Source organism: Copadichromis virginalis, linkage group LG16 (genome assembly GCF_057382275.1).
Source record: "Copadichromis virginalis isolate Kocher_CV1m ecotype Utaka linkage group LG16, C_Virginalis_male_GT1.1, whole genome shotgun sequence".
Classification (NCBI taxonomy): Eukaryota; Metazoa; Chordata; class Actinopteri; order Cichliformes; family Cichlidae; genus Copadichromis; species Copadichromis virginalis.
This window is the reverse complement of record NC_140633.1, coordinates 38,816,113-38,834,419: the sequence shown is the minus strand read 5'-3', so window position 1 is coordinate 38,834,419 and position 18,307 is coordinate 38,816,113. Positions and strand designations below refer to the sequence as shown.

Below are 18,307 nucleotides of genomic sequence, written 5' to 3'. Positions count from 1 at the left end.
TTATGGATTAGCTTGAAAGAAGATGGCAAAAAGCAGGGGGCTCATCAGCATGTGCAGATGAGGACAGAGTTATTAGCCCCCCTGTGAAAATTCAATTTCAAATTTCATAAAAAGTATTTCCCAAGTGTCGTTAAACAGTCGGAATTTTTGTTACAGCTTTCCCCCAAATCCTGGTTTTATTTTGGATGCTTACATAATTTTACTTTACACACAGAAACAAAATTATTTCACAAAAACTTCAGGGCTCAAAATTATTAGTCGACTGATGCTAACAGCTGCAGTCGACTGCTGTAGTTTCCAACACGTCTCGCATGCGTCTCCTGAGGAATCCCGGCTCAGACTTCTTCGGAGAATCTCGCGCTCCTCCAGATTTGATGGTTTCCAGCATGGACCTTGGTCTTCAGTTCACTTCAGATTTTGAGTGGGATTCTAGTCAGGACGTTACCAACTCTGTAGCAGGAGAGTCGGTCACTTTGGTTTCTTGAGGTCGTTGTCATGTTGCAAGGCAACGCGATGACCCCGACTCTGATTTTTCTGTTGACTGCTTGAGGTTTTCTTTTAAAATCTTCACGTCTTCTTTCCACCTCGTCGGGATTCCGACGTCCAGACACATAATACTGCCACCACCGTGCTTCACCGTGGGGACGGTGGCTTTGGGCTGTATGCCTCGCCCTTCTTTCTCCAAACATACGCATCATTTCTGTGGCCAAAGAGCTCTGGTTTCATGTCATCTGCTTCCAGTCTGCATCATCTTTCTCCAGGTTGTCCTCAGCATGCTACAGGCTGGCTTGAAGGTGTCTCTTCTGCAGAAGTGGAGTTTTTCTTGGTCTGCAGCCTCGTAGTCCAGTCTGTGCAGCGTTCTAGTGTTGGGCTTCTTTGAGTGATTGGCAGTTGTTTGGGGTTGTTGGGGTCCAGGTTTCTTTCCAGTTTTTGAAATCTTTTGCTCCGACCTGTGCCAGGCTTGTTTTGCACTGTGTGACTGATGAGTCTTCTCACTCCAGTTCTTGACACTTGGAAACTCTGTGATAACTTGTACATCCATCTCCTGCTTTGTGAGCATCAACAGTTCTTCTTCTCAAGTCTTTTTTTAAACATTTTTAACAAAGGAACAATAGCTTAAGACAAAGGCTTACAAAATAACAGGACAGGCTGTAAATGACAGGAGAGACAGTTGGTTAATGAGATGCAGTCAAAAGAAAAGGAAAAGGGACAAACATTATCCTGATATACATGTTAATCTGCGCACATACAAACACAAACATAATTCTTTTGTGTACAAATAAAAATAATATGAAATGTTGAAAATCTCGTCCTCTGTGAAGATTTTGACAAATACAGTTTCATAAATTTGTCCAACATTGGTTTACAAGTGTCTGAGAAATACCCGTGATGGCGAGTTTCTCTTGGTTTTCATTTCTTTCGGCGCGTCAGCCACTGCCGACGTTTTTGTCGCCATGACTCGTGATGCTCGATCTAAAACTCATATTTTTTTGACATGAGTCAGATATTCGTATCAAGCTTAAGATTTGAACAGATGTTGTTGCTCCGTCTTCAAACGGTCATCAGAAAACTAACATATATAAAAATCCAAAGTAGCTTCCACAAAGTGTTGATATTAAAAGAAAAAAGTGACAGGTCACATTTTGGAGCCTCTTTCTGTCACAAATCACTTCCTCTTTCTAGCACCTCTTCTTGTGGAAGTGAATAACAAATAACTTACTATAACAAACACCTGACATTTTACTTTTTTGGTTATTTTTTGTGAAGAACTATGCAGTTATGTCCTCTAAACCTGGCTCTAACACATCCTTATCAGACCAAAACCCAAACTCTAAACAAGGCTGAGTTTCTAAATGCATTTGGTATTCACCCAACAGTTCTGATAGCCGGCCTCAAAGACCATTAAAATTTAAGAGAAGCCATGTAATGTCTGCTTGGTGACATCAGGGCACGGGCTGTTAGCCAAATCTGCATGAATCAACCCAGAGCTTTGAGCATGCTTAAGCAATCATGACCTGGCATAAGGTCCGTGTACGTAATCAATTATTCATTTGGAAGGTGTGGAAAGTCGGCCCATCTGCTGAGGGGAGCAGTCCTGGCTGAGTTATTGAGCTGTAGGCTGCTCTGCCTCTTCATAATGATCCAACTATGTGTTGCTCTGCAGCCAGACCAGTCACCAATGTAAACCAATATGGCTATTCGCAAATATCAGCAGGCTCTGCTTTCATTTTAACACTCGCTGAAGACTTTTCATTTTTATTTTACTTTGCATTAAATGTTTGGCTAAAGCCACCGAGCACGGCTCCAGAATAAGCACGCTGCAGCTTGTTTATCGTGCCTTGAAGGATGTTGATGTTTTGTTTCTGATAATGAAGCAACTGGAGAGATGATGCACCACTTCATCAAAAAGGGACGACTTCTACTTCTAGGGGGGGAAAGGAGCTCACTCCTGATACAAGCACACTGTCACAAATGACTCCTGTGTTCCTCATACAGACATCACTCATATGAAATCTGATTAACAGCAAATCAAACACTAATCTTGAACACAGATGTGATTTATAGACATGGCAGAGTATATCCAGGGGGCGAGATCCACTGGAATCCCAGTTTCAGTCTCTGATCACTCTGTTCAGATTCTTTAAATATTTTTATTACTACACATCAGATGGAATTATAACTCCATGTGTTGATTAAAAACCACCGAGTTACCTGGATCTTCGTTGGAGCTACACTGCGCCCTAGAGGTTAACAGTAGTAAAGAGCAGTCAACAGGTCCACCCTCTGCTACTACTGGACCTACTGGCCTGTGTTAAGACTCTGAAAGAGGATAAAAAAGGAGAAAACATCGACTTTTAAAGACAAAATACGCCCTCAGCAGAAAAGGCAGAGACTCATCAGACCAGGCTGTCAAGACTCGACCTCTTTGGCATACCTTGATTGTAATGAGTGCTTATTAGAAACTAAACTAAAGCGATGGTTGTGTTGAAAAATGCCAAGAGATCCACAGTTTCTGAAAAACTCAGACCAGCAACCACCACGCCTCGTCCAAATTCAGCTTTCCTCCTTATTCTGATGCTCGGTTTGGCGTTCAGCAGGTCTTCCTGGTCATGCTGAAATGCATCGAGAGCCTGCCCTGCAATTGGCCTATTTGATATTTGCATGAATAGGTAGATGAACAGGTACAAGTTATTTCATTTAAAGCAGGGGTGCCCAATCCCGGTCCTCGAGAGCTACCGTCCTGCAGCTTTTAGATGCATCCCTACTCCAACACAGCTGAATCAAATGGTTTGATTACCTCTTCAGCATGCCATCGTGTTTGGCAAAGGCCTGATAACAAGCCATTCATTTGATTCAGCTGTGTTGGAGTAGGGATGCATCTAAAAGCTGCAGGACGGTAGCTCTCGAGGACCGGGATTGGGCACCCCTGATTTAAAGTATACTAAATAAAGGTTTCAGTGTTATAAGCTAAAGTCAGTGCTTTGCGTGCCATGGCTGTCATTTCAGATAGACCGTGTTGGCTGAAATAGATCATTATGTGCCAGGATGCAGTCTTTTTTCTTTTGCCTTGTTCACGCTCAGAGACGAGGACTCAAATGCAGGCTCAGCTCTTTAATGACTTCATGAGTTTGATATTTGCAGTTCTGCATGAAGCCATCTGTGAAGTGATGGAAGGTGGAGCTCTGCTCAACGCTGGACTGCATCGAGAGTAACAACGGTACTCGTCTGCCATCTAGTGGTAGAAAACATGGACTACATTACTGACGGCGCTGTTGCAGCTCTGGTTATGAAACTGACCGCTTCATTCACCTACGTCAACTTTGCCATTTGACTAGTGGACTTTATTAAATAGTTAATTTGACAGTCGGTACAAACGTAATTCCCCTGTAATAACATGCAATTTTAATGTATTTGAAATTTCAGCGCAATTATATTTTACTACAAATACTTAAAGGTAGGTACACTAGAATACGAGGGTAGGGAGTCGGGTTTTTACAGGAAACAAAAAGAATACATACATATTAATTATAATTCACGTGAACGTAAGTAATTTTAAGTGGTACACAGCAAAATCTCCAGCGTTAAATTAACACTGGAGTATTTATATGAGTGCACACCTCTGAGTGTTAAATACAACACTGTTGAGTGTTAAATTAACACTTTGACAGTGTTAAATGTTTAAAAGTAACCTAGTCAGTTTTGAAGATTAACAAAGACTAACACTGAGCAGTGCTGATTTTCTAACACTGGAATATTTCTAACATTTTGAGTTATTTTCCAGTGTTAGAAAATCAGCACTGCTCAGTGTTAGTCTTTGTTAATCTTCAAAACTCACTAGGTTACTTTTAAACATATAACACTGTCCCACATTCTTCATTTTTAGTTCTTATGATGACTTATTACTCCTGAAACTTTGGAGGTTTTAGCTCTTTAAACAGTAAACTTACAGGAGGATCTTGGCTCAACAACGTTAAAGCGAAAGTAACGAGTTTTGAAAATGTAATGTGCAGGAATTAGATATTTGTTTAAACTTGCAGGGAGTAAAAGTAAAAAGTAGGAAAAGAATTACATAATAAGTGTATTTCAAAAGGAACATAAGCGTGTGATGTGATTATTACACTCACCGCAGTTTTAAAATGAATGAGAGACAACGACTCCTACTGTGGCAAAACTTTACTGAATCATGATCAGGTGTTCCAGAAAAATACGAGTTTATATAAAAATGAGACTTCACAGTCTGATCTGTAATACTTCCTCTGTAATTAGAAAACACCTCAAGTCTCCTCAGAGTAGTAACTATACTGCCAAGGTAGTCTTAAAAAATATACGTCTACTTCATATCAACAGCAGCTGAAGCAGTTACAGTGAAAACGTTAAACCTGTATGCTACAACATGTAATATCTGAACAATGACACTGAGCTGAGGCGTAAACGCTGCTAAGACGACATCGAAGAACAGCCGGCTTCCCTTGTTGAAGACATAATGAGAAGTACTACAGAGCCACAACCTGAGTGAGTGGCCAGACGTGGTGGTTACAGTAACAGTGAGATACTACAACTCTACCATTCGAGGGTCAAAGTAAGATATTTAATAACTCCCACGGTGCCGACGTAGGCCTCACCTCGCTCTCATACAAAACCAGCTTTCAGGATATTTCACAGGTTAAACGATTCCAGCAAAGGTGACGTGCGAGTGGCATCTCCAGCATTTCCCCATCAGACACGTAGAGCACATTCATGTACATAAGGCAAAGTAACAGCTACGACATGTTGGAGAGTCCAATCCAGTCAGATACCCGGACACATCTCCCACCACGCAGTCCAGCGATCACAGGAGCTAAAAGTTTAATGATGAGTGAGCAGGAACGAGAGTGGGGTAAAAGTGTGGATTCAAATTTACATTATAAGATGTGATCGGAATCAAAACAGGAAGTCCTCATGATGGTGGTGGTGGTGGTGGTGGTGGTGGTGGGTGGGGGGGGGGCATTTAAAAGCATTGACAGCTACAAAGAGCAGGAACAGGATCATAAAATAAAAAAATCAGCTGAAAAACTAAAAACAACATCATCATCATCTAATGTGGGAAAAAATAAAAATCAGCTGAAGGTCCAGTGTTTGAAGGTAATCCAGTGACGTTTCCAGATCCAGTGGCTACATCATGTAGCGTTAGCGGGTTTAAACGCGCTGCACTGCGTGATCTCTTATATTCGAACACTTCAAGCTCTTCATATCTCGTGCGTCCATCATCCAGTGTCGTTCAGCAGCTTCCCAGAGGAAAGCTCAGAGATCCAGCGGTTTGCACTGCCGGTGCTTAAACTCAGAACCAGGGCGAGAGCTTCCACCAGAGTCTCAAAGCAGGCAGAGATGCTGCCGACAGCGCTTTGGGTGACTGGATGGACTCTGTAATGGCAGGTTACTAACGTGGTGCACAAACAGGAGATTAAAAATAAGGTTTTCTTAATACTGAGGCTAAAATGTTTGTATACACCATCTTACAAAGACTAAGCTCGACGCCATGAGATCATTAAAAAAAAAAAAAAAAGTACTTCATATTGCTGATCTGTGTAGCTACGGTTGTGGTCGCGGCGGTTTGCAAGCTGCCTCTTCTTTTGCGTTTTCAGACTCGGCCGGCCTGCGTGCGGGTGGGTGAGCGGGTGAAGCGGGAAACCAGGCGGGAAGATGAAGAGCGTGATGGCGGCCGCTCGTTTCTTCATCAGAGCTCAGTGGTCAAGAGACCTCTGGGTTTGGCTCCATCCTCTGAGGCTGGCGGCTGAGCCACAGTGCTGTGGACGAAGGAGTGGAAGAGACGGTCAAATTACTGCCTCAGAAAAGAGAAAACGTTTGTGTGCAGGAACCAGTTTTAAGAGTCGTAAGTTTGAAAGAAATTGCTAAAATGCGAACACGCTGCAGTCTGACAACCTGCGACAACTTAATAATAGCTTTATAATTTTACCTCGTTCGATCAACAGTAAAATAAAATGTTATGCACTGAATTTACATTGTTGTGTGTCCAAAATGGCCGAGAAGTTAAGGTCACATGGTTAGCAGTCAGGCTTCTATAAACCGTCCATATCTCACACTTACGACCTCGTAGGAGCTTCGAAACACTGGAGAAAAAAAAGTGACATTGAAAGCCCAGATTTGATGGTAAATGGCCTGTATTTGTACAGCGCTTTACTCGTCCCTAAGGGCCCCAAAGCGCTTTACACATCCAGTCATCCAGACATCCACACACTGGTGATGGCAGCTACATTGTAGCCACAGCCGCCCTGGGGCGCACTGACAGAGGCGAGGCTGCCGGACACTGGCGCCACCGGGCCCTCTGACCACCACCAGTAGGCAACGGGTGAAGTGTCTCGCCCAAGGACACAATGACGAGACTGTCCGAGCCGGGGCTCGAACCTGTATGTATAAACCTATGAATCAGAAATGACTTCCTGTATGGAAAACAAAATGCAAGGCTCCAATACATATATTTAAGCTACTGTACACACAAAACAAAAGAAAGAAAATAAAAATCACTCGTCCTTTTATTTGTATGGAAAAAAACGTCTTTTTTCTTCTTCGTTTCCAGAATTGAAGTCAGAATTCTGACTTTTTCTCAGAATTCTGCAACAGAATTTTCGGTGGCACTAATCCTCTTCCGTATATTTGCCTTCTGTGGGTTTTTTGGGTTTTTCTGACTGCAGCTTTTATTTTTCAATAAATTTCTCATTCGACCTGCATGAAAACGCTAAAACGTCCAGCCGTGTTTTTAGAGTCTGACAAAGTGAAACCAGCTCCATCGCTATTTACAGGTGACAAAGCACAAATGTGATCTTGAGCTCAGTTTGGTGATTTAAAAATCTGGCTCGATGTAAGGAAAACATAAAAGAACCAGACACACCGTCACATTACGAGGTTAAAGAGTCGTATCCTTCAGACTCTTCTAATCACAACTTTTGAAGAACTGAGGCGTGAATGAGACGTCTGCTTGAACTCAGAGATCCTCACAGAAAGTTTGATTTGTGATGTTCTGACTTGCTGTCACTGAAACACCTGCTTTCAGCTCAAGCATGTGTTCAAGTTCTGCTGTTCAGTATTGTTTTTCATTTCTGATTGTTTAATACTGATTCATTCACAAACAAAATCATAAAAAACTAAGAAAAAGCTGTGCATAAAGGACCTGAAAAATAACTAATTTGCTTTGCTGTCTCTTCCTCCACAAACAAAATGCTCTTAACGATTCCTGTTAAACTCTCAGGGATGTTCTCTTCTGAAACTTCAGGCTCAGTGAAGTGAGGAGGAGACGTTTCGTGCTCTTCAGCGACGGCTGCGATGTAAAAAACAAACTTTGGGTTCAAAATGCAAACACTTTTACCTGGTGGAGAGGGTGGAGACGGCGTTACGTGTGTGAGTGAGGTGAGGGAGGGCTGAGGTGAGGGATGCTCCCCCATCTGAAGGGAGAAGAGGGTTGACCTTAGGCGGGGGGTCAAGGTCGAGCAGGCCGTTAGTAAAGGCGCCGGGAGGCTGCGTGAGAAGGGGGTGAAGGAGAAGGTCGGAGGTCAGTGTCTACAGCGCCTCTACATTAGCCAAACTGCACAGCGACTATGGAAGTGCAGAGAAGTCCAAAGCCTCGTGGTTCAGAACAATGAATGCAGTTAAAACAGCTTCTAAAACATTTTAACATTTCACAGCCAAACCTGGAAAAAACATAAACAGGTGAACTTTTAAAAAGTGAGGCTGATAAACTCACAGCGGTTGTGGGGACGATCCAGCGCGGTGTGATGAGAGGTTTGGTCGGCTGCACCGGTGGGAGCTACAACAACATCAGAAGAATGTTAGCATCCACGCTAAAGGTCTACTTTAACCCACACACATGCAGTGGGAGTTTCACTGCAGATTACTCAGGACACAGTGCAGTAATTCTTACCACAGGAGCTGGATCAGTGAAGTCAATAAGGTTGTCAGAAAGTGGGGCGGCGCTTTGCAGGTCGACCTCCTCTGCTTTAACCTGCAGCGTGATGCAAACACTCTTTATTAGCACACGCAGGCACTAAAGAAACCGTCTACTTCCTGTGTTAGTCACACGCAAACACCGGGCTGCGTAGGCACAGATTGAAGGGTAAATAAACTCTACTCACGCAAAGTGTTTTATTCACACATTCACAATCAGATGAATGCATCTCAGAACAACTCGCTTCAGTTTCTTGCTCAAGGATACTTTGGCATCAGACTGGAGCAGTCCGGGATCAAGTGGACGACCTGCTATTGTTACCAATTACATCACACTGAAGACTGAACCTACTTTCACAGAGTAATCAATATGCACTCACAACCCACCTCACCTGCTTGTTAATGAAAATATCTAATGAACCAATCAGATGGCAGCAACTTTATGCATTTGGGCATGTAGATGAGAAAAACGACCTGCTGAGGTTCAAAATGAGCATCGGGAGGTGATGTAAGTGACTCTGAACGTAGCTGAAATTTTTCCCACACAGCCATTTGCAGAGTTTATGCAGAACACAGCAGATTAAAGCCTGAAGCAGAATGGGGTGCCATGCTAGTCAGCTAAGAACAGCAAACTCAGGCTACATATGCTAAATGTAGCTTGCCTGGTCTGGCAGGTTTCCATTTATGATATTTAGATGGTAGGATCAGAATTTGGTGCATCCAACACGTTCAGGCTGTTGGTTGTGTGATGGTGGTGGTGGGGGCTCAGTATGCTGACCGCATCCATCCCCACATGACCACAGCGTGTCAGCAGGACAACGCACAACACCACAAAAGTTTCAGACTGACTTCATGAACCTGATGACGAGTTCACTGAACTCAAATCCCCCAGTCTGATACTAGCAAGCTGTGCCTAAAGAAGTGGCTGGTGAGTGTAAAGCACAACAGTAGTCATTACCTGTGAGCGTGCAGTCACGTTACCTTTGGTGCCGGGGCTTCACTGGTCGACTCGGAGGACTTTTTGGGAACAGAAGCTTTTAAATCTTCAGCCAATCTCTCAGCGCTGAAAACAGGAGAAGAAATGGTATCACACAAGCATGTGACCGCGTACTTTTAACAACTTTTAACACTGCGAGTCACCAAAACCAGCAAAGACAGTTTCGCCACTTTTAAACTCAAATTTTAAGAGCACAAACTCACACAGCACAGCTAACTGTGCGTCTGCTTTTATGTGTCACTCTCTGCAGAGACGGCAGCAGTATCCAGGCAGAACTCAAGTCATGTGATTTAACACACCCGGGCCGACACACAGACACACACATGCACGAATGCATTACTCAAACACACCAGCAGATGTCAGCAAACACTATAAGGACTTTAATCTGCCCCATTAATGTTTCACTGCCTGTTTGGCTGATGCAGGACTTTACATGCATCTCTGTTAACATTATTTTAAACCATTTGATCTAAATGTGCAACATGTTGTGTGTTAAGCTTACCTTAACACATTCTTGAAAACAAATCACCTTTTGCTAACTATGAAAAATCAAACTCTTTACCTTAACTTCAATCAACCTACAAAGCCAGGACACTTTGTCACTGGTCTTTGTCAAGGCCTTAACTATGACGTGTGAGAGATCTGATGCAACGAAGTACAAACCACAGTAATGTTTTGTTTTTCTAAACAAAGGCTCACCTGGCGCCTGCAGATGAGACCAGGGAGGATGGTGGCTTCAGCAGGTCCCAGGTGTCCTGGACGTCAGGGCGGCTGCTAACACAAAGAGACGAGTTACTGCACCTTCAACCTGGCAGAGAGACACACATAACGCTTATTCCTGCATAAAACATTCACTGTGGTTACCACAGAAAGACAGGAGGTCAAACTTCTCCGACTACATGAGTAAACAAATTACTTTTAAACAGGTTTCATTATTATGAGTTTCAGTAGAAATGCTTTTAGAACAACATGCAAACGGGAAACATTTGCTAAAACCGTCAACAACAGAATCTGCCAAATCCAACGTTGTTTATTCTCCAGCGTGAGTCGCTTGCTGCTTCGGTTACGAGCCGTCATGGACTCGTTTGTCATTCTGTGGAGCGCTGCCGAGCTGTGGCTGACGTAACGTTGTGAGCTATGCTAATAATCCTTATAAATATTCAAGAGGTTAATCAGCTCGAGCAGCAGCGAGCGCTGTGATTGGCTGGGATGAAGCACTGACAGTTGGCATGACTCAGTAAGATGAAGGAACGAAGGCCGAGTTTCAAGACAATGAGGCGCGGTGACAGTGTGCCCTGTGCCGATAGCACGGTGCGCTCTGAAGAGCTGCTTAATGCAAAGATCCTAAAGGGTTAAATAACAGTCTGAGTGGAAACGTGATTCTATTTTCTTTGATTCTGAAGCTGAACATAAGAAGTTATCATATTCCTGAAAGTGCAGGTGAGTGAAAACGTACCTCGCAGAAGCCTCCTGCAGGTTACAGTTTTTATCTCCGAGCATCACAGCGTGTTCCTCCAAAGCCCCCTGCACAGAGCAAACAGGCGTTTATGAGGAGAGGGCTCACACACACGAATCAAAACGTCACTTTAGCGGTTTTGATTTAAATGTGTTTAAAAACACAAGGCTACAAAATACTGAAGGCTTAGCTAAAGACCGCTCAGCTGATGAGGCTTTCACTCTGATGGATAAGCATAATCAGAGTACATCGGAGGGCCCTCTTTTTCACCCCCCGGTCTGTTGCGCACCTTGAGCGCGGCCGCCTCGGCTTGAGCCTTCAGGATGTTACTCTTCAGATCCTCCGGGGTGCGCAGCGGAGTCACGCATGGACTGCTGCCCGCACTGTTCAGCCCGCACTTCTCTGTGAGCTTCACCACATCGTCCTGTTGGGTCAGATGTCACAGAGGCTTCATCACGCTGTGCCGCACATGTGTTTGTTTATGCTGAACTGCCAGTGAACTACACAGAAGTGCTGCTGGTCTCCATCAAAGCAAGCAGAGTCTGATTTTAGAGGAAATAACAAACACTCGCCTGGTTGTTCATGGCCACGTTGACGTTCATGTTATTTCTCGGCGCAGCGAGAAGCGGACTGCTCTCCAACTCCAGCTGCTTCAGACGAGCTGCTGCTTCTGAGTCGCCGCACATGAACACAGAAAGACAAACAAACAGAGTTATCTTCGCTTTATTTATATAGTTAGCAAGTGATCGTCTCGTCTCAGGACACTGATGTTTATTAACAGTCAGCTCTGGGTCTTTTTCATAACGGTGTTGGCTGAGTGTAACTATTGCTTGCATTAACAGAAAAATATAAGTGAATCAATGGTCAGTAAGGTCGCACCAGGCGGCAGCCGTCACGGTGAAAAATGAGGCTATAGAGTCAAAAACTGCAGTTATGTCAGTCTCTTAAAACAGACATTTATTGTTTTACAGCAGTTTTCTTTAAAGCCTGGCTTCTAAGGAGAGTTTTTAAATATTGGCCAGTTCGCTGCAGCCTTACCAGCGAGACTCAGCGCATCTTCTGCAGGGACGCTAGCACCGGCATAGGCAGCGGCTTGTACGGGCTCCTCGATAGCTGTGACTGCAGGGACAACGGGACCTCTGAGGACATCGTCGACACACGTCTCCATTAGGTCAGCAACCACTGGCAAACTAGAGACATACAAGAAGAGAAAGCATGGCAGATTCAACCTGAGTTGTGGATGGAAGGGTTAATGATAAATACATTCAAAGAGAAAACAGAGAATAGAGGCTGTTTTATGGGTTTTTAACACAAACTGGAAGAAAAGGATTGTGATTCATACAGCTTACCTCGACAACGTATGTACAGACTCTGCAGTGATGACAGAACTGATCCGCGCTGATACAGCAGAAGGTGTTTAAGAGCAACACACCAACATCCAATAATATGTCAAATAATTATTACTAAAACCAAAAGAAAAGCATAAAGTACTTGTACTTGTAATCCATAGTCATTAACCGTTAGCATCATCACCAACGTTAACTTACAGGGTCACGTTGCCGACATGTGATAAAACGATTGTATTTTACAACATAAGTATGAAACCACGTTTGAGTCCACTCAAAAATGTCTCCGGAGGTAAAAACACTGCCCACAAAATAACTTCAGCAGGAAATAATGCGGTGTAATATTCTCAGAATTAGAGGTGCTTGAAGCAGAACATTTGACACACGGATCTTAGCAGAAGCTCTTCCAGCAGCTCTGTAATTACCTCATATTTCTGTAGCCTGAAGACACAGCAAAACATAACAAATGTTGTATATTACAACATACTGCCTGGAGAGTACAGGGGTTAAAGAACAACACACAAAAAGATGTGAAGAAAAGTGCGATTCTTTGTACGTGGGCTCAAAAATCCAATAAATATGTTAAAAGATCCACCGTGAGGAGAATCGAGCCGTCGCGTGGGGAATAAGACACGAAGGCAAGTATGACAGATGCATGTACCACCGAGGAGACGCACACCGACTGGAACTGAAACCGGCAACCGGTTACTCCCTAGTCTTTATTCAGTCCTCCACAACAGAAGCAGCGTTTTTAAATATCTGTTTGCACACGTTTATCCGATACAAGATCACTGAAAAATCCTACATCGTAATCCAGTAACCCGGTACGACTCACATATATCGACATAATTATACAATCACCAGGATTTGACTGAATATTACAGCGTGACAAAAGTAAGTATCAAAGTATCATGTAAAGTATCAAACTGGGCCGAAGACTTACAATCAGGAGCTTTTTGGGTGATGATAAGTAGGGCTGCCACAAACGATTATTTTGATAGTCGACTAGTCACCGATTATTTTTGCGATTAGTCGACTAATCAGATCATCATCCATCGGACATAAAACGTACAGTTTATTGCACCAGCAGCATCTGCTCTTATATAACTATCATTAGCTTACAGCTTTAAGTGTTTCAGGTCTGTGCTAACTAAAAATAAAGACAAGATGATAGTTTATTAAATTTTAATGACATTTGCAGATTGTTTCGGTGAAGTTTAATAAACTCCTTGCTATCTAAAATATAACAGGACACCGGAGTATATTCTGGAGCATCTCACACTTCTGATAATCAGCTGTCTGCTTGACGTTTATTCAGCTGTGTAAAAACTATAACTTTAATCTCAGACAAACTGATTTACTCAGGAACAAATAAAATACTGAAAAAAAGGCAAACAATAACATTTTTAAGTTATCTAAGTGACTCATATATCATGTTTAACCTGAGTAGTGAAAGACGGCGGTGGGTTTGAAAACGATTTGCCGGGAGTCCGGTGTTCTCACGGCTCTAGTGACCTTGCCCCCGGCTAGCTATCGAGCTAGTGGGTAACAGACGTCTCCGAAAACGTCGGAGCGCTTTTGAAAATATGCGGTGTCTTGATAAACTGAGCAGATATTTGAGGTTTACACAGCTACATTCTCGCCTGAAAATATGCTAACCGTTTTTGTGACCCAGAAAGAATAATAAGAGTAATATTAAGACTAACTAGCTGCCGCCATTGTTGGAAACTGAGCAGGGCCGCGCTATGAATTCTGGGACACAGCTTCTTCTTCGTCGGGGTTTAACGGCAGCTGGCATCCTTGTACATGCAGTGCTGCCATCTTCTGTTTATGTCTGTTATTACACTCTTAAATCCTGCCACTTATTCCTGCGTCTTTTGGGATCTGACAAAACTTCAAACGACGCGTCGACTATTAAATCAGTCGTCGACGATTTTGATAGTCGACGTAATCGTGACTAGTCAACTAATCGTGGCAGCACTAATGATAAGTTGATTTGTTCCAAACCGAAAACACAAACTTTATCACATTACAGACAATAAAATGTTATTTTCACTATATTCTAAAGCAAAGGTGAGAACGTAAATGTACGACTTACTTCCAATGTGTATTTATTAGCTTTTTTAATTGGCTTAAAACAATTGAACATAGAATGACAAAGTTGTGACCGTGTTAAATAAAATATTTCTAACAAACATCCAAAGTTGGAGCCTTTTCTGATTTCATCATTTCAAAATAAGACTGATCTGAAATACAACTAACTTTATTTAAAACTATCCTGCTTTGATTTAAAATCGAACACAGTTTCTAAAGACAAACGCTTTGGTCATGTTGTAAACAATTAACTACATAATATTACATATTTATCTTCATTTGGTTGAGATGTGCAATAAACAGTGTAATTACCATGTAAGATCAGTGCATTTGAATTATTTACGTGATTATTCAGCATTTAACTGTGGCATGCTCGCAGGTAGACGTTACTGTACTGCAGCACGTTTCAATGCATTATTCTAGCTCAATCTCTTGCTAGAAGTTGAATGGGGAGGCAGCATCGGGTTCATTTCAGAAGCTTTCACAGAAGCTCAACATAAAATATGATTAGACAACAATAAAACCTTCAAACAGAATTTAACTAATCCAGACATTATTTGGAAATAGACATGGTGAACCGTTAGCTTCATTTTTCACCTACAGCTAAAACCCTTTCAGACTAATCTGCCTACAGGTGAACGACACCCACCCTCTTATCCAACTCCCTTTTAAACAGAGCAGCAGAAATGCAAGAACAGATTCACTTAAAAAAAAAATCGAATTCATTTCATTTATAAAAATGTTTAACTGAATTTAAACACAGCAGTAGTGTGTGAAATATTACAAACACAGGAAATTGTTTCTGAGACTGAGGGGGGGAAAGGAGCAGAAGAGGACCAGCCTAAATCCCCCAGAACCTCTGACCTGCTGTTTCCTCACAGAGTCAAGACTGGAATTGAATTCATAAAACTGAGCCTGATACCATCTCACCCCTGCCTGCCAGCCTCCCCCCTGAGGTTTGGCATGAAGGTCAGGAGGAGGAAAAAAAAAAGAGGGGGGAGGAGGACAGAAAGGAGAGGCCAAGGAAGCAGAGGGAAAGGAGCAATGGGAAGTTATCTTTTCAAAACTGTCACTGAGCCAAAGGTCAAGGAGCAGAGGCATGAGGTGCAGAGATGGACTGAAGGGAAAGGGGGGGATGTGGGTAGTGTTAGACTTCTGCTGAGGAACGCTTCACTTAATCACAAATCTGTACATTCGCACTAGGCGAGGCGAGTCACTTCACTGCTGAGCCTTTCCCATTCATTAACGTGCAGACCAGTTCGCGCCGGTACAGCTGGTGAGACGGCGGCCAGCTGGTCGGATCTGTCCCACTCCGTTTGGGGAACCTTGATGAAAAAGAGCGGGGAGGATGGAGGGAAGAGGACACCTGAGGACAACAGGGTGGCAGTGAAAGAGTGACAAAGGGAAGGTGATGAGGTAGTGAAGATACAGGGTGTGTGAGGTGAAGTAAAGAGTGAGACTGGGAGGAAAGCAATTATTGTGCAGAAGAAGAAGATGGTTAAAAGAAAAGAAAGGGAATAAAGAAGGCAGCAGGAGGCTGATAACATGAACGTAGGAGAGTGTGTAATAACTGTGACAAGTTGTGTAAATATGTTACCATTTATTCAGTGACAAAAGCAGCTGCTCTGATGGGCATAAATCATTCTGGATAAACGAGTAAGACGCGGGTTTGCGTGACGAGCTCTGCGGTGTCAGGAGTATGCCATCCAGCTTATTGCAACACGTCTGCCAGCGTGCACTGAAGTGTGGTGTGACATGTGCTGTCACATAAACACTTAAGTGAAGTGACTGGACGTCTCTGGGGCATCGGTGACCCGGCTTTGCACCTCTAGGGGCTGATGTTTGATAGCTCATGTCAAATCCATGTTCATACTGTTTATATATTCCTGAGCAGAAGCTTTTATCCGCGACGGGTCTCCTGGGAGTTTGAGTCCAAACTGGGACTGACTTGATGGTACGGGATGATAAGTGGGTGAACTTCCAATGACCTTTAGGTTTTGCGTGCAGTGTTTAGCAACAGATTTGATTTGTATTTTTCATTTTATGTTTTTTAAATCGTTACATTGTTTCCAAAGAGACTGAGCTGAGACCGACCCACTAACACTTACGATAACGTTCAGAGAAGTAAAACAGCTTATAAGGGTCAGGGAGGGGGCAACCTTTAAAGACACATGGCAGTATGGGACACTGATGATGTCACCGTGGGCTCATTAACGCCTTTTTTTAAAAGTTTGTAGAAATTTCAGTCGTTATTTTTAAATTAGTATTTCTCACATTTTAATTTCACTTTGTTTTTTGCTGTTACGCTCGCCTGAAATACTCCCCAATGTTTCCACTCTCACCATAACATCAAGGCTTTTCTAATCTGCTGCCACTGATGATTAGTCTTATTTATTTTATATACATGTCACAGAGATGATCATAGCGTATGTATGCATGTTAATGAATCTGGATGACACCATATAAACTGCCCAAGATATCGAAACTGTCGGCATCTATAAAGCATTTGGGGATTTTTATAACACTCGAATCCTTACAAATAATATGTGTTATGTGTTTTTATGCTGAACGTCGATGTTATGTGTGCGTTGTTGTTCTGAATAAAGTTGGTTTTAGAAGTTCTGCCTGTTATATATAATCTAGACTATAATGTCTGTATCACAGTTTAAAATCAACTTATTTCTCTGTTGACTGTTCATGTTATCAGGCGGGTTAATGGGGGGTGGGGTGGGGTCCATGCAAAAACCCAAAACCCCATTGATTTCAAAGCGAGAGAGAAAGCAGAGCTGGAGAGGAGAAAGGAAAGAGCACGGGGGATTAGTCGAAAGCATTAGTGATGTAGCAATGTCACTGTCAAAGCATCCTCCTCGTGTCCACTCAGTCGGTTATAAACAGACTGAGGTCATCTCGGTTTAAGATCTTAGGCTGATGAAACATTTTTAATGAAGTCCCTGAAGGCTCGACAGCATCGCCTCAAGAACACAGCATCGCCGGCCCGTACGTGTCGCTGAAACAACATCAGACGTAAACGTAATCTTTCCTAAAAGCTCTAAAACTACTGGAGGCAGTCGGTGCTCTACCTCAGCCCCTCAGTACAGGGGCTTACGGTATCACAATCCTACGTCGCCTCATTCTCGAGTTATCACATTCACAAACTTGGGCGTCCACGCTGCCCGGCCAGTGGGTGACGCCAATACCCGATCAGCCTTTTATGGCTGAGGGGTAAAAACAGGAAATGTGTAACAGCAGCATTTTAATCTGTGTGAGAGCAGGAATGCTGAGATTTTTATGAAAAATCGAGTGAATGAATAAATGATTACATAAACTCATTTCAGGTATTTGCAGTCTGCAGACTGAGGCCATGTAAATGCTTTGGCCTGATTTAAGATCGTCTTATGTCAATTTAAAGGACAATTAAGTTTTTTTCCTACTGGGCATCATTTACCACAATGGTAAACTAATTGGTAAACTGCTCTGAATCTCTTTAGCCGAGGGTACAAATGACTCATTAAGCCACATTCACAGGACGTGAGCCAGGATTATTGTTTAAGTCTAAAAACAAAAATGAGCCAGTGCACCACAGACGTGACAGGAAGCTGAGCAGAAATGGTTTCAGCCCGAGCTGCAAATCCAAATGAGCGCGTGAATGTTTCTGACCCGCGTTCGGGTCAGAAACATTCACGTTTATGCTGGGAAATCCTCGTATAAAAGCCGAGGTCTCTTCTGGGGATACGATATGATATATCTGACAGATCTGTAAATAAACACCGATTCACGCACAGCTGTGGTTCTGATACTTTCCTTAAAGTTTTCCAGTATGAGGTTGGTGGTTCACAGGATGCTCAGAATGACATCAGTAGAAAAAAAAGCAAGGATACCTACACACTACAAAGCACCAACAGTATCAAAGAGAATAGATCCAAAGCTGAAATCACATCGCCGATTCCCGCACAGCAGCCAAATCACAACACCATTCCC

At 42.9% G+C, this 18,307-nt stretch overlaps 1 protein-coding gene across 2 annotated transcripts in view; it reads right to left on the bottom strand.

Annotated features, from left to right (window-relative positions):
* Positions 1-4,659: 4,659 nt before the first annotated feature.
* The window catches only part of epb41l5 (erythrocyte membrane protein band 4.1 like 5), a 35,998-nt gene continuing 22,350 nt past the window's right edge, over positions 4,660-18,307 (bottom strand). The window contains exons 17-26 of one of the 2 annotated variants that reach the window (XM_085434738.1): positions 11,928-12,079; positions 11,462-11,559; positions 11,179-11,313; positions 10,890-10,957; positions 10,133-10,207; positions 9,418-9,499; positions 8,414-8,494; positions 8,237-8,299; positions 7,862-8,010; positions 4,660-6,284 (exon numbers count right to left, since the gene is read on the bottom strand). In XM_085434738.1, coding sequence (XP_085290864.1) covers positions 6,215-6,284; positions 7,862-8,010; positions 8,237-8,299; positions 8,414-8,494; positions 9,418-9,499; positions 10,133-10,207; positions 10,890-10,957; positions 11,179-11,313; positions 11,462-11,559; positions 11,928-12,079 — 973 coding nt within the window. In that variant the 3' untranslated portion in view covers positions 4,660-6,214. The remainder of the gene's footprint in view (positions 6,285-7,861; positions 8,011-8,236; positions 8,300-8,413; positions 8,495-9,417; positions 9,500-10,132; positions 10,208-10,889; positions 10,958-11,178; positions 11,314-11,461; positions 11,560-11,927; positions 12,080-18,307) is intronic. The other variant, XM_085434740.1, reaches the window with a different exon arrangement.